General features: G+C 38.9%; 1 protein-coding gene across 2 annotated transcripts in view; it reads right to left on the bottom strand.

The window, feature by feature from the left end:
- Positions 1-21715, bottom strand: part of spon1b (spondin 1b) — a 92673-nt gene that overhangs the window by 46150 nt on the left and 24808 nt on the right. For both annotated transcript variants that reach the window (XM_071506282.1, XM_071506294.1), the window contains exons 4-6: positions 12829-12902; positions 11720-11842; positions 10538-10686 (exon numbers count right to left, since the gene is read on the bottom strand). In XM_071506282.1, coding sequence (XP_071362383.1) covers positions 10538-10686; positions 11720-11842; positions 12829-12902 — 346 coding nt within the window. The remainder of the gene's footprint in view (positions 1-10537; positions 10687-11719; positions 11843-12828; positions 12903-21715) is intronic.

The following is a 21715-nucleotide window of genomic DNA, read 5'->3' as shown; positions in this document are numbered from 1 at the left end:
GATAGAATTGATATCCCCATTCAGAGATCTCCCAGCTTTGAGTCCTATACTCAGTGAGAACATCACCTGTATAATTATCGCTTCCAGGTCTGTCTTAGAAACCACTGAGAGAAAGTTTTTATATATGTCTCTAGTGGAACTGTTGTAGGTCTGAACCTACTGAGAATGATCCAACTCCACAGCTTAGTCGACTGTTTTGTACTTCTCGAGACTACCTGGTTGAGTCCTTATGTTCTCACTAAACCCCCTTTATAAAATCTAGAGGATCCATTATTATCTAAAAAGCTCAAAAAAACTGTGCACTTCCTGCTCAACACCACATGGTAGACAGACAAAGCTAATGTTAGCTGCCAGCTGTTAGAGAAAGTCTAACATACCAGCTAAAGGCTTTTTTTTTTTCAAGAGGATGGGTATTGAGTCTTTATGTGCCCATGTGACAAAAAAGTGTACACTGCTTTAAATTATAAGAAGATATTTTTTCCTCTTTCTCTAATCAGCGACTAGCATTTTACCTTCTCAGCCTTCGCCTTCAGCCTCATTATTTACAGGACAGTCTCCAATTCACATATCACCACCACCCTTGAGTACACCAACTACAACAGTACATCATTTACTAAAGAACGCCACTTCTAGTCATGCACACCTGTTCTCACTCTCACTTATCTGTGATGATCGCAGATAGAACTATAAAAACCCACATCTTCACCACACTTCACATCAGTGATGGGTCAGGCAGTAATTAGTATAATCAGCATGTACAATATCAGAGATGTTATAATTAATTTGTAGATGAAGTCTACAATCCCTTTTTCGATCAGAGCCATGTGGAGCAGAAATTCAACTGCACATCCTCAACAAGTTGAAATACTGGACTAAAATTACTGATTTTAACACAAAAGATCTGCTATTGTTGGTAAACAGGGCTGTGTGTAAAATTAGGCAAAGCTTTTTCACACCATAACTCTGTCTTGCCATTTACTTCAATTTACACTCTAACAGCTTTTGGGATAAGTGATATTTTTCCTCTCACACTGAAACATTCTGCACTTGCACAAATGTGTCTTCGCCTAAATTTATGCGACTGAGACCAGTCACACATTCGTTCCCATCCACTTGCATCTTTCCATTGAATGCATCTGCAGTCATGCAGCCTCAAAAATTCACACTCAGCCTGAAGAAGCTTTCAGATAGCACCTCAACAATATCTTTCATGTTACAACATAAAAGGTCTCCATTAAATGATCACCAGATTTTTTTTTACCTGGATTTTTTTTTTCACAGTAGCAGGAGATGTAGTCAATAATTGGTAATAGAAAGCTGAGGTGTGAGGGGAAAATGAAATGAAATAATCGTTAAAAGTAGGGAGGATATATCTCGGCTGTCACTGTCTCCATCCTCTGCTTCATTCGTCCAGTTGTCTTCCTCCTGAAACTCTCAGCCAATTAGAGTCAGTTGTGAGATGCTGTCCTTCTGTCAGCCGCCAAAAGCTTTCTAAAAATCCCCCAGGAGTGTGTGTGTGTGTGTGTGTGTGTGTGTGTGTGTGTGTCTGAGAGAGAATGAGTGTGTCCCATTGTCATCAGCTGCTCCCTGACTTAACTACCTCTCACTCTCTCACAGTGAGAACTCAAGATAGCGCTGCATAATACTACTCCTACGTGTGCACAAATCACAAAGTACACAAAGAGGAAAAAACACGAACACACTCAGACACACACACACACACACACACACACAAAAACCAGTTCTGGGCTGAGCTGTCTTTCATTTTCCACCCACCTCTCGCTCTCGGAGACAAGTGAAGTCCAAATATAGTGTCGCAGACAACACCCTCATATTACTTACTGTATGACCAGCTTGACAAATGCTGTCAAATCAAACCAAGGCCTGATCAAATGTATGCACAGTGTAGACATGCTGCATTAAATGCATGAAATGTACAAACAAAATATGTGAACTATGCAAGCAAACAAGCAAAGCAATGTCTTCAATACAACAGCAGAAGTGGGGTTAGAAGGGTAATATATTCTCTTCAGTGTGTATCGAAGACGACATGTATCTGATTAAAAAGGAGATGCCTGGAGGCAGAGAAGTGCAAGGTGTCAGGCTGATGTAAGGCAGCCGCGTGAATTCATCAAGACACCTCCAACCAATAAGAATCAAGATATGATGAATAACAAGCACACAAATGAAAAACAAATGATTCTCCATGTTTCCATCAAGAAACGCTGTTGGCGTCAGTGTGTCATTATTACTGTTTCCCAAGGGGACAACATGATGTGACACAGTAACTATCTAGTCACACAAAGTAATTATGTCCACCCGTGAGTGAGCGAGTGTTTTCAGGGAAGAGATTCATAAACATTGTATTACTGCAGACACCCACCTTCACCTTTTTTTCTTTTTATTCCTCTAAAAGTGAGAACTGCTGGAGGTGTTTGTGTGTAAAGTTTATGAAAAAAACCTATTTGTTGACAATCTGTTTTCCATGACGAAATAAAAAGTAATTTACGACGAAGTGCATTACAATTTTCAACAAGGAATAAAAACTATAAAAATATGTGAAAGATAGAAAACTGGACAAATAAATCAATTAATGTTTTAATGCAAAGCCTTTATTAAATGCCCTCCATGTATTTGCAGAATCACATATAGAGAGCCAAAGTGGCTCCAGGTTCCAGTAAGAAAACTGCAGTATTTTATGGATGTGGATGAAACCAAGTGACATTTACATATGCACCCACACTACTGCACTTGTAGTTTTTTTTAGGAGTTTTTTTTCTGTGCTCTCAAAGTATTTGTTGTTTAGTTACATCAAGATTTCTTATAACTCCTGCAGTGAATGCTAATTGGTCTTAGTATATGGGAAGTAAACCTCACGTACATGTTAATTTTTTTCAAAAAGACAAATGAAAAAAATGCTAAATTAGAGATAGCATTGAGTTACAGAAACAGTAACAAATTTATGGACTGAAAGCATGAAATGACAATAAAATAGCCAGGAAAAACCACTGAAATTATTTATAAAACAGTGAGCTATTGCTGACATAAGATTAGCAAAGGATGCAAGTGTTAGCATTACAATTAGGCTAGTTAATGGTCTTCAAGTTTGTCTCAAGATTTATCACTTTTAGTTGTGTTGCTAAAACTTGACTAAAACTAACAAAGATCAAAAGACTATAAGGTCACTTAAACTAATATCTTTGCCATCGAAAAGACTATGTCAAATAAATGAAAAATCTGATTTTACATATATATTTTGGTGTTTGCAGAGCTTTGCATGGTATAACAAAAACTACAGATTCTCTGTAGCCAGAATGACTTTCACTACGATCACAGAGAGAGGGAGAAAAAGAGCTGCGGAGTCTGGAGCTGACTGCTCCCCTTCACAGCACGCATGTCGAACAGCAATTCTGGCTAACCACCAAACCGACGCAGAGAGAATTTCCCTGCTGAGGGATTCTGAGCAGCAGCACAAGAACATTTCTCTCTGAGAGGAGATGCTGTGACGGCTTGACTAAACATATCAGAAAGCAGTGACGGTTTGTGTACACGCACACAGACATATACTCAGAAAGAGAAAGTAAATCACTTAGCATTACTTCCTTCGCTCTTAATCTGACAGGTGTCAGCTGTAAGAAAAGAACTGGAGGGAAACTTTGGAGCGCTCTATTTAGTGGTGCAATCCGGACATCTACGATGAGCAATAAAGATATAGGGAGTTAGTTTGTGTGTGTGTGTGTGTGTGTGTGTGTGTGTGTTTGCCAGTTGGCCTTTATGTCTATCTGTGCAGCAATTTCCTGTGCGGTGTTTTGAGTAGACAGATGAAAGTGAAGGATAGTTCTCTTGGGTCTCTGCTCCTACCCTGTCTCCTCTCTTTCATCTCACCCCTCCGACCTTCTCTGACAATTTATCTGAAATGAGGCTTTTCAAAACAGAGAGAAAATTGTGAACCAAAAAAAAAAACATGATGAGAAAACAGAGAAAGAAAGGATAGAGAGAGAAAATGATAACTGAAAGATGAGACAGTCAAGAAAAGAGGGAAACTGATATGCTCATAACAGCAAGAGAAGAGAAAAATAGGCGTCTTGGGAATGTTCATGAAGAGATGTCAATCAGTTAGTCAGTGAGGTGTTTGGAGAAAATTCAGAAATAGGAGAGAAAGCATGGATGGATGGAAGAAAAATGATTCAACTATGGAAGAAAGGAATAAGGAAAGGAAATATGTACCAGGCAACGGAAGAAAGACAGCTGGAATAGTGGAAACGAGAATGGAAAAAAGTTTCCTGTATCTAAAAATAGAGTTTTTTTCATTCAAATTGATGGATTCTCATGGAAGAGGAAGGAAGGATGAGAGAAAGGAAATAAATACATTAAATTATAACTGAATAAAATCAGTTACAAAGAAAGGAAGGAGCCATGAGGGCAGAGTGGAATAGACAGGAAACAGGAAGAGAGAGAAAATTATGCATGGAAAAACAACTACTGAGACAGATGATGTCAAAAAAGGATGACAAAAAAAATCTTAAAGCAAGGAGGGAGGGAAAGAGAGACGATATCAGTAAGGAACATTAATAAAGACATGTGAATAAATACAAAATGACTTTAATAGCATCTGCAGAGAAGAAGGTTGTGTAAGTGAAGCAGCGTCAGACCAACAGCAGAAACCTGTGAATGCACCTCCCGCCATGACCGATCTCTCCGGGCACACAGAAAGTCACGGTGACACATTCCACATTTCTGAGAGTCAAACTTTTTGTCAGACTGAGACTTTGTAATGTAAAGAAGTTTCACTTTGTACAGAAGAAATATCAGCTGCAGCTTTCCCCAGGGAGGCCTGATAGGTGCTAGCCCAGGGCAATATATGGCCAGGCCTTTGGCTCAAGACACCGTTTGGAGGGAAACTCTGAGGCTGTGTGTCCACCTGCCTTTATTCTCCTGAATCCTTTGTGTCTCTCTGCTTTAAAAGGAGAAGGTGAGCTGCTGACTGCTCCCTACAGTGCTAAGGTCTGAAACAGTCTTTAAAAAACACGCAAAGCTTCCACATAAAAGAATCACACATCAAATAGCTTTTCACAACAGATGTAGCCCTGACAAGCAATGCCTCCAAGTGACTGCTGAGCAATGCATGCAGAGAGAGAGGGAACCCAACTGACAAATCCTTTTAGAGGTGAGCAAGAGTGCACCGCGGAGCCAAGCTGGCTGCGGTGGACCTTGAGATTTCGGATGTGGGAATCACTAAGGAGGCAGAGAATTGTATTAACTTAATTAAAATGTAATTGACTGGGCCTGTGATCACAGTATCCTCTTTAAATTTGATACAAATGGCTTGTTGGCCAGCAGCTCTTGACATTTTGCTGTGTGATCACACCTGGCATAGAGCGTGTGGCATTTCACAGCGAGTTATAATTAGGTAGCTGCAGATTTATTTTTTATTTTTTGGTCCCATATTGGCGCACTGTGGCATTGAAAAGGTTGAGGATTTACTCCTTGGCCAGTAGCTTTTCACATTTTACAACCTCCACTTGTGTGATTGTTATACACTCTAAGCTGCATGTGACATTTCCAAGAAATCACTTATTAGATGTGCCGTGTAATTTAGTTTCTGTAGTAAGAGAGTGGTGGCATTAAAGGGATGCTTTTAGTTCATGTCTGATCTTGCCCTTCTGACACTAGTTCAAAATCAGTCAACTTTTAATCACTTAATGAAGACCAGACGGATTGTGTGCGGGGTGTGTATATATTCCAAATTTAGAAATTACCAAAGTTCTGGGACTTTTTCTTTTTTTGATGAGAAGTTTGATAACATTCTCTGAATATGCAGCCACAACCACTAGCTGGTTAGCTTAGCCTAGCATAAAGACTGGAAACGGGGGGAAGCAGCTAGCCTGGCTCTCTCATATATGACATATATGTCCCTATATCAAGAGTGATGTTGCCATATACTGTATGACACCTATATTATTATCACATATATAAGTTCTCTGGATGTAAGAGGATATTAGCTTATAACATATATGAAATACCCATAGAAAAAATTTGTATATATACATATAATTAAAATGATCTATGATGAACTTTTATATGGTATTACATGTTGCAAGCATATATGTTAACATTATACAGTATAATCAATTAAAATATGTACGTTTATTAAAAGAGCTTGCATATAACAAGTCTATATAATTATATAACAATCATTTTAAACATGTTTATCTTCCCATTCTGGGATAGCTCAGACTTTTGGACCCCACTGTATATAATATCAACATATATTAACAGGCTTTGGGATGGATAACATATGTGTACAATATAAGCATACATACATAAACATACAGTACATATTTGTATGGGCTAGACATATATGTCAATATATGGCATTGTTCCAATTTCCAATAGATCTCATATATAATATTGTACATGCATGTTTAGTTAGTTCATGAATAATGAACTTGTGGTCTTCTGGGTAGTTACAGCTTACATTCTGTTTTATTTCTCAACTCCCTTTAAAACCAGAACTTTGACCTGCTAAAAAAGTTTTTTTTTGGGTCCTCAAATACTACCACAGCTTTACATTTCTTATTTTTCCTCTGCTGATTTTCAAAAATGTGACCATATTAAGCACTCTCAACTCCTGGGTGCCATTTTTAACAACGAACCTTGCTCACAACTTAGGGGCATTAATAATGCTAATCATAACTGTTATCACTTATTTGTACTCGTGCACAGATGAGCTGAAACCAAGTTCAAACAAGCAATTCACAGCTAGTTTTTTGTTCAGTAGAGACGGAATGCTAAAGCCGACCTGGAGCACTTGTATGAGCAAGTGTCATCCAAAAAGTAAGACAGGTTTAGGATTAAATGCACGCATTTTCTTGGGTTAAGTGAAATGAATCTTAAACTTTCCTCACAGTGCAGCTCTGTTTGTCTAGGAAGGATGCGTACCTTACTCAGACAGCTTCAGTGAAGTGACAAAAATCGCTTTAGGATCTTTGCACGTTTTAACCTGTTGCTAATTGCATTTAGAGAGACCCATTTTCAAAAGGTAGCTGGGGCTCTCAGCTGGTGTGTGTTGTTGGAGCTGCGGTGTGAGCTTTTATGTGCCTGAAGCTTTTCAAAATGAGCTTTATCACACATATTTTCCACAGACTCACGCATGTCAGGTCCTGTCCAGCAAGCCTTTGTGCTCACATGCTTAGCAGGGAGCATCTGATGGACGACATGATGGCCAAGTTCAACTTCAACAAACAAGCAGGAGAGATTCAAATTTAGGTCGAGATTGTGTAATGTATGTAGCAGCAATTCTCAACTTCGGCTTGGAAGGTTTAAACTAGTAAGACAGAGCAGGCTGTTGTGTCAACATCTACACTCAATATTTGCTAACAGAGCAAACTTGTCTGTAATTTCTGATCGGTTATTAAATGCTGCCTCATGGCTTTCTGAGCAACATGATGTCTTCCTGCAGTGCACAGGTTCTGACAGAGATGTTCTGGCTTGTACTCAAATCATCACAGTGAGAGCTCTCAGGTCTCGTCTTCCCTGCCCATCTGTCTCTGTCTCTGTCTGCCAGTCTGCCTGTCCTGTGTTAGTTAGGGGAGCGTAGGTCAGCACTGGGCTGGAGAGGTTGGTCTTAAGTCTTTGTCCACACATCACCACAGCTGATTGCTCCTCTGGATGGTTGGGATTCTCAGCTAAGACAGGGATTACTGACCCATGTCAGCTTCCCACCTTTACAGCAGCCACTTCGATGTTCACCCAGTCTGAACTTGGATTCCCCAGAGAACTGAAAAGAGCGTGTATTTGTGTGCTTTAGTTTGTATCTAAAACCTTGAAAAGATAACCTTAATATCTTTTTTTTTTCAACAACAACAGAAAGCTGTTTCATCTACAAGGTAAAGTGTGTGTACAAGTACTTACAAACACTGACACGAACCTGAAGGAAAATATAATGTCATTAGTCACTCTAGTATGCTGATGAATACACTTAGCTTGGTTCCATTTATGTAACTGACTGCTGCTGATCTTTTACAGGCCATCTGGCACAGTGTCATCTCACTTTTGCCGAATTTATTTATCACACAATTACATCTCAACTGCAGTATTTAACATGAATTCAATGTTCTCAAGATATCAAACAATGAGAATTTTACAGCTGTGGTACACTAGTTAATCCTATGTCTGTAATCTGCTTTATAACGCACACATAACAAATTAAATGGAGACTTTTGGAAACACTGCTGAACCTGTTTTAGTTTGAAAACTTGGATGGATATATCATGATATTGATTTGATTTTAGTCATTGCCAAGCCCTATTTGTTACACTATTAAATAAGACTATGCTAGAGACAAAGTTGCTGGCTGATTTTCACACTTTCAACGTAGTCCAATAAAGTTCAATTAATGTCCTTGAGGGCAAAAACTATTATTCAGTTGATCAGTTTTGATAAAAAAATGATTGTTAAGTAAATTTTGTAAAAATATTCAACTGTTCCAGCTTCTCAAATGTTACAATTTGCTGACGATGTGGTGTTTTATATTATTTAAAATTTTGTACTGTTGCTCAGACAAAACTAGAAATTGTAATTGGGCACTGAGAAAAATCAATGGATGTTTCTTTTTTACTATTTTTAGACATGCCTTAGACTATGTAGACTATTAGCAATTAATCAAATAATCAAAAGTAAACCATGTTAAGTGAAAGAGCAGTGATTTTCACTTAGTAATTTTCTCATGTAGCTTGTCTGCCGCAAAAAAGATCTGAACTAATTCTTGTATATACTCTGGACTCAGCTGCCATCAAGAAGCTCCAGCAGGTATCATGAAAGTTACACCGCCTTGAGGGTGTTGACAGTCACTGTGCCACTGCTGAGACCTTTTCATTTGAGTAATTGGTAATTCTGTTAAGACTTTGGACCATTCTCAATACGTGTAATGTGTTACAGTGGATTTTCTTTTAATGCCAGTATCTATCATTTTATTTTACTTTGTTTTATTTTTGTACTTGTGGGTTAATATTGCCACTAAAATAGAAAATAAAGCCCACCGTACCACCAACTATGATTTGAAATGAAAAGCGCAGCTTTCATTGAATTGTTGAGACATAGGGCAGGCCACAAAACTTTCATTTGATTCGTGGATTAGAAAAAAGTTTGAAGACTCCCTGTTACAAAGTCCAAAAACTCAATAGCTGACATTCCAGAGTACATTGTACAATCAAGCTGTTTCATTCTACAGCTCAATAGCTAACATTCCAGTCTACAGTACACAATCAAGCCATCTCATTCCGCTATGAAACAGGCTGAAGTTTCCATTGTGTCAGGGTAGTTATTAGCCCCAGAGACAGACAGAGCCAGCCAAGAGAGGAGTTAGGGCTGTCCGTCAGCCTCTAATGTCTCCACACAACAGCCAAACCTAAACTGACAGGCACAAACCACAATGACAGCCCACTAACAACACACTATTGTTCCCCCGCAAATGGCCAGGACACACCTTTCATGCCCAGAGAGAGAGAGAGAGTGGCACAAAGAGGATGCACAGAGACAGCCATATACTGTAGGCCTGAGTCCAACACCACACAGGAGCATCATACATGTAACATGTAGGGCTTTATACTGTGACACTTAAATTCTCTTCATAATGAAAACTTAGCTTGTTCCTTTTCATTTGTTTAAACTTAGCCTGAGACAGAGTTGTGAGGGGGTGGGACTGTCAGTGGACGTGGGATATAGGTGAAGGTTTGATGAAGCTGAAACAGTTAAACAGTTTAAAGGAAAAGCTATGTAGAACAGTTGGCCAATTTCTATGATCTCACAAAATGCAGTATACTATATTGTCACATTAACCAGCCATGTATGGATGTGAATAGCCATTTGACTCACCTACAAATACACACACACTCACAAGTATGCTCAAGCACACCTCTCAGCTGTGTCCAGTCATGCACTCCTCCCTGTCTGTGCCGTTTCAATTTCCCGGATCACTCAACAACACACACACACACACACACGCACACAATCTTGAAGAGCTAACGCAACAGCCTGTCCTCTTGGGGTACTGTCCAATGGATGCCTTCCAAAAATATCTGATCCCCTAAAGGCATAGTTCACTCAGAAGCAGTGTGCTGAAGTTTTCCAGTCCAGCATGATGAGAGGGTAAGCATAGTGTTGCTATGTTAATGCTTTGTCTGATGTGGAAATGGGACTTTCACTATACTGCACATTCATCAGCTGCCATTGTGACACAGGAAAATTTGTTTGTGTGTTTGTTTATGTCACTTCGGATTCTTATTACCCGACCCTGTAATAGGCCCCATCAAATGCAAGGGTGAATCTTCACTCTACTGTATATGCACTGGTGAATGTTGCAGTTTGAGTGTACTTGGATTTTTTTTGGATACTCATGGATAGATCCCATTTTTTGTGTAGGTTTAGTCCAACACTAAGGTCAGGCAAACAAATGGAAAGACATGGAAAAAGTGCTGTTACATCAGAAAAAGACTGACAAGAGACCCACAGAGCCTCCATCTGATGTCAATTCTACCTTCTGTCGAATCTCTTCCTCCATCTTGATCGGAGATCCGAGCTCAGCAACCTGACGGACTCCCTCGCTGGCGTAGCCCCCGTACTCCCACAGCACGTAGCCTCTGGAGTGGGACGCACCAATCAGAGCGGACCAGTGGTTGGCTCGTCCTGGAAGACAGGAGCAGGAGAAAAAAGGAGTGTGGCTTAAATGAACACTAGCTGACTGTAGTAGTAGTAGTAGTCGTAGTAGTAGTAGTAGCAGCAGGCTGACTGACTGACTTTTTCATTGTTTTCAGATATAAACTGTATTTTCCACTTGGCGTGTCGTGTTTTTTCTGTGGCTATTATAGATGTTCTTGATTTACCGAGCACTGTTACAGCTTATACACAGAACACTCCATGTAATTAGATAATACATTAAAGCCTATAACACTGATTATAGATAATTAGCCTGACATTGTGCTAATGTTATTAGCCCATTCATTGCTACTATCAGTAGCGAGTGACATAACCATCCCACCGGCTTCAGATTCAGGTGACACAGAAGTCGTGGCTGCTTGGGGGAGTTACCTTATTGTGTTTTGGGGAGTTATCTGTGGGGCTATTGAATGGCGGGGTGCAGAAACATCTCATTACTGTGATGTTGCCAGGCAACGAGTGGAAATTTGAAGGATGCTTCTGGCTAAGAAATAGGCCAGGATATAACGCCCCATCAAACCACCACCTGCTGTTTTTACACTTTGGTTTTTGTACAGCTTAAACAGAAGAGATACAATATGTTTATTTGGCAGCATTAGACAGGGTCAGGCTAGCAGCTTTTTCTGTTTCTAGTCATTACGCTAAGCTAAGCTAACTGGCTGCTGACTGTAGCTCTTTATTTATTTATTACTTGAAAGAGATATTGTGCTAACTCCCGCCAAGAAAGTGAACAAACAGAATGACAAACTATTTTGTCAGTAAGTTGACCCTTAAACTGTGCAGCTGCGTTGATCTGATACACACTTGTCACAATTTTTTTATCTCAGTATTTCTTCTCTATTTCAGGATAATTTTCCACCAAAACTCTTTTAGTCTAACCATTATCATGATGGATATACACATGCTTGAGTGTTTATAAAATTTCATGCTGATCTGCAGTGTGCTCTCTACTTGAGCGCAGTGTACATGATGGCATTAGTGCAGGCCCACGCTTTGAACTCACTCGGATAGTCTTTAGGATGCACTTTCTCCGACCAGTTGCCATAGAAGGTGAGTCTGTACTTGGCTGTTCCACAGGCGCAGCACTCCATGGCAGGAGCTCCTGTGGCTTCACCAAACACACGCTCTGCAGGAAGACAGGACGTGATACACATACACTCATATGTCAAGATTTAAGGGTAGAACAGATGCTCACACCTTATAAATTATACACAGTTCAGGATTTAACACACAAACAGAGACCAGCTGGTGTGTAAACTTTGACACAAATGCACACCTGCATAAATTACCAGATGAATGACTACAATTTGAACAGGAAGAATGTCACAAAATTACATCCATGGAATAAACTGGTATTTAAATAACACATTAGCCTTGATACAGACTCATAAATATTCAGATATTGCACTGGACCAATGTTTTGCAAAGATAGGTCAAGGGGAGCACTTGAATATGTATGAGCTGCCAAATTATTCGGAAGAAATCCTCACTTGACATCTAAGTTATAGCAGGATAAGTCAAACATCGAAGAAGCCTTACGTATGTCAGCAAATGGAAACGGTGTGGCTTGATTGGCTTGCATAATAGCCTGGAAAATTAGATTTTGTTGAGGAGGGGAAGATTTCATGAAAGTGAAATTCCCCTGAGATAAAGTTTGAGAAACTATTTGTTCAGACTCTGATTTTTATTGCACAATAAACGTGTGCATCAGAGCTAAGAGAGTCCTGTCGCCTCACTATCTCACAAGGGTTTAGTGTTTATTTAGGGTGCTGACAGATTTCCAAAACTGGCTTGCTGTTTTTCTCTGCAGTGAAATGACAGGTAACATAAAAGCTATGGCGCTGCTCTGCGGTGACATACAAAGGAATATTTAAATTCCACGCAGACTCCCATGAGATCTACAAATCACTGTCCTCACAGTTCTCCGTGCTGTCTCTGCTGGCTTCATATTTTTTTAACATGGTATAAAAGACTGGGAGCTGTTCTGCTCCAAAAGGGGCGGGAAAAAAAAGCAGATAAAACAAGGGATAATGGCACCATGATGAGCGGTCGAGGATGAAAAGATGAGCTGCCAACGAGGGAGAGGAGGAGATGATGGGCAGCTGTCATTACCTTTCTCACAAAGCCGAATGGTGAGAGAGCCCTCTTCCTGGAAATAGATGATTTTCTTCTGGACAATACTGGCCCTGAGTACACAAAGACAGAGAAATGATAAAAAAAAGGGACATAAAACTGAGACATGAGAGAAAGAAAAGGGAGAAAAAGTTGGATAGTAAAGGGTGCAAAAGGGGCATTATACGAATAATACTATAGTGGTTTTTTTTCAGCATCTGATCTGTGTAATCCTCATGAGTCGGGGAAGGTAATGGGTACCCCAAGGTTTCCTAATGGATAGACAGAGTACACATCTTTTCACAGAAACAGCGCTGTACTCTCTAAACATCACAACACAATCACACTGCTGCAATGTGAAATATAACAGAGCAATCATGCCCACGGACATGAAGAAGAGAGAGCTGGAATTACAGTCGGAAGGTAAGAATATAGATCTTTACACAGGCCATGGACAGAGCCAGGACCTAACTTATGACTTAATACTGGCTGAAAATGAAACTGTCCCAATGAAAATAAGTTGCTTTACCAGAGCCATTTGCATTCCCCCTTTAGTCAAAATGAAATGCATTCCTCATATTGCACATATAAAGCTGTAACTTTCTGTAAGGTGCCTTTATAGTCCAGGGTGACAAATAGGGCAAAAAAAATGTCAGAGATACAATAAAGTGTGTTGGCCATGCAACACTTAAAACAGATTTGCAGTGGTTTTATATTCCATAGCAAAAGAGTTGCATAAACTCCCAATACTTTTACATTAAGGGAATACATTCCCTTTGAATTCCCTTCCTGTACTTTTACTACTATGCCATCATAAAATATTGGATGATTTAAATTTTGCTACAAACTTGAAGATTATGTGATTTTTTTTGTCTTAAATACACTGTCAACCCATAGAAACCAAGTATAGTTTACACCAATGTGACTGATAGAAAGGGATTCTTCAACTTTTTTTAACTAAGGACCTGAAACTGAAGATTACTGTGCCACATGGACCCAGGCTCATGAATGCATCATTTCTATTAAGCCTAGAAATATTCACAGAGATGCTTTAATTAACAGACCTGGAATAAATCATTTCACATTACATCTTTTATATTTACATTCTGACATAACTTCAACACATTAAACTGGTTGTACAATGCTTGGTTTTGATACATGTCGACTACTGTGATATGATGCACTGCAGCAAGAAAAGGATCTGCAGAAGCTTTAGATTGTACACACTCAAGCAACACATGTGGTCCTGGACTAGACAGGAGGTTGAGGGGATGAACACTGGTCTGTCCCGGCTGAAGGTGGAGCAAAGGCTGATGTGTAGGTTTCTAGCCTTCATCTGAGAAATATGTGTTATTAAAGAGAAAAACTGTACTTTCTCAAGAAAAACCTTCATTGGAAATAAGTATTATTACAGAAATAGACAGTTAGTGCAATCAAAAGGACATCCATCAATTGGAATAGTTTACCATAATCTAACTGAAAATTTTCTTCTAAGAAACAGCTAAAGAGATTTCTAGTCATACATGGATTTATATAGCTATATAGATACAGATTTAAATATAGATTTAAAGCTTTAAACAAAGCTCAATCTCAGGTGGGAGGAACAGGAACCACAGTCTACCTCTATAAAGAAATTTGACTTTTCTTTATCAGTTGTGTATATAGCAGTTATTTCCCTTGTTCTTGTTAATATTGTGTAAAATAGTGTAACTTTTGTATCTCTAAGTAATATTAATAACGCTGTAAATGGACTGCATTTATATGAAGACGATGATAATTGGTCATGTGGCCTATGTGTATTGTTTATCACAACTGTGAACGCTATTGTAATTCTACTGAGTGAAAATGAAGAAGCCACAGGTGAAACGCGTTGTTCACTCAAAATAAAAATCACAATGACGTTATCAAAGTGCTGTGGTTAAGTTTGATTTTCACAGATTTAAAGCAATTCGGACTGATATAGGGTTTATATAGTTTGTTATAGGATATGAAGGGGAAGTGTAGTGTACTGGATTGTGTAGTCACGGGCATTGGATTGTGGATTGCTTGCTTCAGTACTGCCGATTATATTACAGGCTGTTACTGCAATTTGTCGTATTCATTTGTTTATGTATGTATGTGAATATCATTATGAATATGTATAAAATCTGTTATGTTTGATTATTCTCATAAATTGTTGTGTCGTTGTTCCGTATACCAGGAAAAGAAGCTGTCGTGGTGCAAGAACAGGAACAAATGTGAACATTTGGGCATTTGAATGTAACTCACACTGACGGTGAATCAACAGATGTCAATCAGGCGAGTGATTGACAGGCAAGAATGCATGCAAAGAGAAATACATGATTATAAATCAAAAATAAATCTAAGAAAAAAAAAGAAAAGAAAAAAAACTTTTTTGCCTATATTTGCTCACATTTGCTCACACTGAATTAACTATTAGCAGTTCCTGCTGATTATCATTTATTACTGTGATATTGAAGAAAACTTTTAAATTTCATGGCTGTCAACCAGATTCTGATGTTATACGGAGTGTCTTTTTTTTCTTCAATTTCTAGGCAGATCTATTGCCAGCTATTTGTGATGAACGTGGAGTGAACGACTTCCTCAGAAAGTGTGACACTTTGAATGAAACATTATGTGTGTTATGACCATATATTCAGATTTGACTGAGTTATGACTCGGAGAAGGAGTATGATTTTGAGGCAAATTGCAGCAACTGGGTCTTAAAGTACATTAATTGCTTTAAAGGGCTGCGTGTCCCAGTCGCTGCTGCTGCTGGGCGGTTGATAAGTACAGCTGAACGATAAGAAAAAAAAAAATCTAATTGCAATTACTTTGGAAGATATTGCAATTGTGGTATGAGTCACAATTTCAGCTAGACTGGTCATTTTATCATTCGACTCTCACTGAAAAAAATATACATAAACGATGATGATGCGATTTTTGTTGGGGTATGTTCTTTTATACCTGTAGCACCACAGTGCTTCATTTATGGTATGCGATATAGACTGCATTTGGCCACATTGTGATTTCAACAATAATTCGATTAATTGTTCAGCCCTGTTCACGATAGATATTACCATAGACATTCAGATAATCTTAATTTTCACTGTATCATTTTCAAAGAAATTAATGACCTGTCCCCATGTTATGTTTCAGAGTTTAGTAGAAGCAAAGTTTTTGGACAGCAAATAACCCACCTCAGATTTTTGTTTAAGAAAATACCCCCAAAATTTATTACGTAATTATATTATATACATGGAAATAAATCAATCAATAATAAAACTACTTTTCGAAAAGCAGTCGCAGCAGCAAGGTGCTCACCTTGTGTGTCACCTAATACAGTGGAGGTACATAAAACCGAGATATGAAAGTGAGCTGAATGATACTGAGTGTGCAGACAGAGGAGGGACTGGTGACATTAAGTAGGAGTTAGTGGTTATATTGCTCCTATAAATCTTACACAGACTGAATGGTGCAATATACCCTGCAACATGGGTTGACTGCTTGGGCATGAAATTGAAAAACAAAAGTGAAATATACAGACTATTACTGAGCTGTCCTTCATAGTTTTTACGTTAATTCTCTAATAGTTTCAATGATGATAACGGTCAATTGGATTATTGATCAAATGACTTCATCAGTCAATCCAACTATAAATCTGATCATTTGGAAAGGTTGGTTCTTACATCTTTCCACTGTCATCTTTCTGTATTCATGCCTACAGTTACATGTACTTCCTGTCTTCCTTTGAGATATCTCCTCTTTGCTATATGTATCTGTTCAATCTGTGCATCAGTTTACTCATCTCTATTTTGAAAATTTGTCAATTACGGGCCGCTGCACCTCCAAGAAGAGTGAGTGCTCTAGAGATATGTAGGAGGAAACAAGTTCAAACACTGTTGCTGCATTTCCCTCTGGCCCGAAGAGAGTGCTTAGTATATAATTTCCGGTAGTGAATAAGTGGAGGCGTGAAAAATAAATATCTTCTGTACATTTACCTTGAAGTTCTGCAACTAGAGTTCAGTTCTGAACTCACATCATGGCATTTCAAATAACCATAACTCCTAAAACTCCTGAATAAGTTGGAAAAAGAAAGTAACAAGTCAGGAAATAACTTCTTGAAATAACAGCTACTGAGTAGTTCCTGAATATGTAAATCAAAGGCTACAATTTAACCCGTTACACCTTATGATTAAAAAAATGAGACTAGCTGTTATTAGCAGCTGAGCAGCAACTCATTAAGAGAAGTAGTCAGTATCATAGATCATGGATGAAGCCTCTGTCACGGCTACTCCCAGCTAATCGAAAAAATGGGTGAAAAGACTTTGGTGCATGCCGGTTTGTGGCAAGCATACGCTCTCCCTCTGCCGCTTTGTTAGTATGCATATTATAATATCCTAAACTCTTTATAAACTGGATCATGAGATAAATCACAGTTTGAGGAGTTGTGAGGTAAGTAATGGGACTGCCATCTAATCTACAACATTTCCCCCTAACACCCCATCAAACAGTAAGACTTGATTTGCTACAGCCGCTCTGACTGTGGGATCCAGCACTGAGCTTTCTCCCTTTAGTGCTGGCCTCCCACATCCAGCGTCTCTCTGCAGATACCCTCTCTCTTTGACTCTTCTGTCAAATAGCACTCCCCTTTAGCTGCTGTGGCTACAAAACTGTGCCTCTGACACTAAACTAAACAACAAAACCATGTCTGACTACACTGCAAACAGAGTGTAGGTTTGCAATGAATTAAGCCTTAGCTAATGAGTCTCCACGTCTTAGTCCACTTCAAAAAATATGAATCCACTCCAAAAAATCCACAAGGACCATGGCAAAGCTGAGCTGTTACTGTACATTACTGTTATTTTACAAACTAATTAGTCCAATATCAATAAACTGCATTTATTGAGCATATTAATGTTTACAAATAAATTTTTTTTTTAATGTTTCCAACCTTCCATACAGCTACTGACTGATTTTTTTCCCCCTCTGCTCACTCATCTTTTTGCTCAGCTTTCTTATTAATCATACTTCCAATGGCATCTCATGCCTCATGCATTATATATATTCCACATCTCAGCGACACGTCTGTTGACATCTCGTCTGTGTACCCTGGAGGATTGGACGCTGCTCCCTGCTGAGACTCCAGCATGATGTTTGGATTCCTGCGGGGAGCTCCCCAGAGAGCTGCTCCTAACACACAACTGTGTGACTGTTCATAATGTTTCCACTCTAAGACAGGTGTTCTTGACTGCAATAATAAACATCACAGAGGTAAGTGGAGGAAATCCAACGCAAGGTTCCCGGAATAACCAAACCAGATTATGCAATTTACTTTTATTTTGTTTGTTTATTTACACATGTACTGAGCCTTTTGAGGAAAAATATGATACATGCATAAGCCAGCAGGACCGGCCAGTAACAAAACTGAACACGTGCAAAGGGATATTGATGATTACAAATGGTAGACTGCTCATTAATTGTCTGTGTAGGTTCTCATAGTAGTCATAGTAGGCTAAAGTGCTAGAGTCGAAGGCAACTGGACTTCTTCGAGGTTCCTTGAAGATGTTTCACTTCTCATCCGTAAGGCTTCTTCAGTTCTAAAAGCTGATGGGGGAATCCGAGGTATTTAGCCTTAGTGGGGTTGTCACTTTGGAGGACCTCCAACAACTGTTCATTAATTGACTGTTCATTGATTGACAAGAATGGACATTCACTCCATAAAATATTTCCTTTGTATCTAAAAGAGAATTTGACCAAATCATCCAGGAGAGTTTGTAGAAAGAGAATAAATACTAGAGTTTGTAATAAACCAAGCAGAAACTGTCTTAGGTACAAAAGAAAGCAGGAATCAATACTGACCAATTAAAGTGCAAATCAGTTGGTTATTTATGTTAAAAATTGAAAGCATAAACAAATAAGTAAATTGTGTTTTACCAAAGTTTGCTTAAGGGTTTGAGGAGTAAATGCCGACACATGAAAGTGACACAAAGATATATTCAGCTGCAACAAGTATGAGAGGATATGTCTGGTTCTTCCTTTAACAACTGCTCTCTGAGAATTTTATGTTTACAACATGATTGTTTGTACAAACTATTCAATGTTGCTCTTCAATAAACACGCACAGTGCCATCTTAAACCAGAACTACTGTTTTTCTGTTCCTGAGCTACCGTGTTGAGTAATGGCATTATGAACATTATGATGTCACAGTGAAGTTTGGATGTAAAATGTTATCACTTCATATTTTTTTTATTTTCATTTATTAGATATTTGTGTTAAATTTAGTCAAAATGAGCATATGAAGTCTGGAGTTGTGGCCATATTTACTGAGGTTATTAGGATATAAGAGTTTAGATCCAGCTCTCACACAGAAGAATTGTGTTGTCACTGAGCGAGGACTGAGACCACTAGTGGCCTCCTCCTCCTCCTGGTTTACCTTTCGATCCTTTCGAAGGCTGCATTTGAGGACCATTTCATAGGCTCCTTGAAATGCAGCAGAGAAATGCGTCCTTCTTCAAAACCCATCACGTGCTGGTGATGAATCACTTTGGAATTACTTTTCAAAAAGAGAATATAGTGGGCTCCACAAATAAAATAGCGGCCGAAGATAAATAGGAAATCCTTCTTAGGCCAGACCATCTCATTTCAGTTCAATGACTACAAATGCTACGCCTTCATAGACTGTGTCCTTTGAAGGATGCAGCCCCTGACTTAAGACACAGCTCTTGAGTCCAAGTGAACATTTGTGCCAGGTGTAATGAAATTCCCTCCAGGCTTTCCTGGTATTTTACATTCACATTCTGCTTCAACAGCCGCTGCCATTTTATGATTGAATTGGAATCTGAGCTGGAAAAAAAGGAAGACCAACAGGAGCACTGCCTAAATGATGCATAAATGAAACACAAGCCAGGGGATAAACACGTTTTTAAAACATGCTGTTTCCTTTAATCATAGTTTGTATGAAGCACCACCACCTGCAATTCTTGGTTTTGTCAGTGGATATGATTTTGCCTAACATATTAAAAATTCCCCAGACAACAGAGCCAGCTGCTAATTCCCACACTTTGACCAGCCAGTCACCTTAGGAGCCGGACTGCAAGTTGCTGAGATGATCTCCCTCAACTGGCAGGTCCTCACATCTCATACAAATGTCAGAGCTAATTTCCAAACAGTAACAATTAACTGACCACATATTCCAAATGTAAATGATTGTTTTCTCACCTGAAAAATAAATAAAACCTAATAAAGGATTAGGTTACAAGGCTTGTTTTTGTCTGTGACTATATCAAGACATAAGAGCTTCGATCCAGCTCTCACAAAGCTTCAGAGTCCTCACAGTCAGATCTGTGTTGTCACTGAGCGAGCAGACGACGTGCGCCGCCCCCCCTCTTCCTCCTAGTTACAGCACCAGAATATTGATGGGAAGATTGAGTGGGAGGTCGATGTGAGGTGAAAATGTGATGAACAGACAGCCAAAGGGCAGTGAAAGGAGAAATGTAAGAGTAAACTTGATAACGAGATGAGAAGTGATCACGAGGACAGCAAAACTTGGATTGTAAAACAGTCTGCCTCGCCCTCTTTCTGCTCACTCTTCTCTCATCTCTCTGTGTAAGTTCTAGCTTCGGGTGCAAACGTTTCCAGACACCAAAAGACTTTTCAGGAGTTTCTGGAGATTAAAGAACAGATTTGGGCTGAGCTCATCACAACAACCACAAGGACCTTGGTGACCTGAGGTGGAAAACACACAAACACAGAATCTTTCACACTGACACGAACACAATCTCACATGGACGAACACACCGTCACAGCCGAAGAGTTCGCGTATACAGACACGTCACGCTCGCCCAAGATAAAAGTCAAAACAAGGCAGAAATATAAAAGCCTTTCTGCTGAAAATCCTCCTCTGGCGTGTGGCAGTTGAAACTGAACGATGCTTTGAAGATGGAGGACGGAGGGAAGTTGTGTTGGTGACTCACCGTTATTAAAGCAACAATTTGATAGTTTTCCCATGAAAACATAAATGTAATCAAGGAGTTTTTACTATATCATCTCAATTTTCTAATATCAACTGTTTTCATCTACAGAGGTTGTCAAACCTGAGATTGGAAGATAATATAAAAGATCTGTGTTTGTGTGAGTGTCAGTTGTTTTCTCTTGATACTGTGATAATGTCTATAGACAGAATCACATATCAGTGTTTGCATATAAACAACTTTGCTTTTTGCTTTATTAAGAGGTTAATTTACTACTAAAAGAAGACACAATATATTTTGAAATCTACAGAAAATTGTTGTTTCTCACTGGCTGACAAGAAGTCTTTTGATATTCTATAAAAAAACATAGTCCTGCTCAATTGACCATCCACTGCTGAAAGGTTAGCAATAGAAAAATGACTTATTGCATCAAGTATGAAAAATAAAGTGTAAAACTAGTGTCTGCTACACCTGTTTTTTCCCTATACATCATATATTTTACCAGCATTTCATATTTTCTGCTGCTCATTTCAGGCAGTGAACACTGATCAGGCTGTCATTAAAAACTGCAGTGTTTCTGCTTGTTCAGACAACTATGTTTTTTACTCTTTGAAACTTTGAGTTAAAGTTAAAGTATAGTTAAAGTATCTACGAATGTAAGCAGTGTTGCAAAACAGTCAGAGTGAAGTCCAACAAAACTGCAGCAGAGTGAATTCAGATAATCATGTCTGAAATGACATACAGGTTGATTTGATGTTGAAAACAACATATATACAGTACTCGCAAGGCTTTGTGGTAACTCACAGACAGTTTGAGAAACACTTAATTTAAAACATATTTTGTAGACACTCATGAGCCACTGATGAGCCACAGACCACTGTTTGCGAAAGGCTAATCTAAACCAACCTTATTC

Source organism: Trachinotus anak, unplaced genomic scaffold, assembly GCF_046630095.1.
Source record: "Trachinotus anak isolate AG129_WGS33_773 ecotype Australia unplaced genomic scaffold, CSIRO_AGI_Tana_v1 ptg000002l, whole genome shotgun sequence".
In the NCBI taxonomy this organism is placed as follows: Eukaryota; Metazoa; Chordata; class Actinopteri; order Carangiformes; family Carangidae; genus Trachinotus; species Trachinotus anak.
This window is presented reverse-complemented; position numbering and strand designations above follow the sequence as displayed.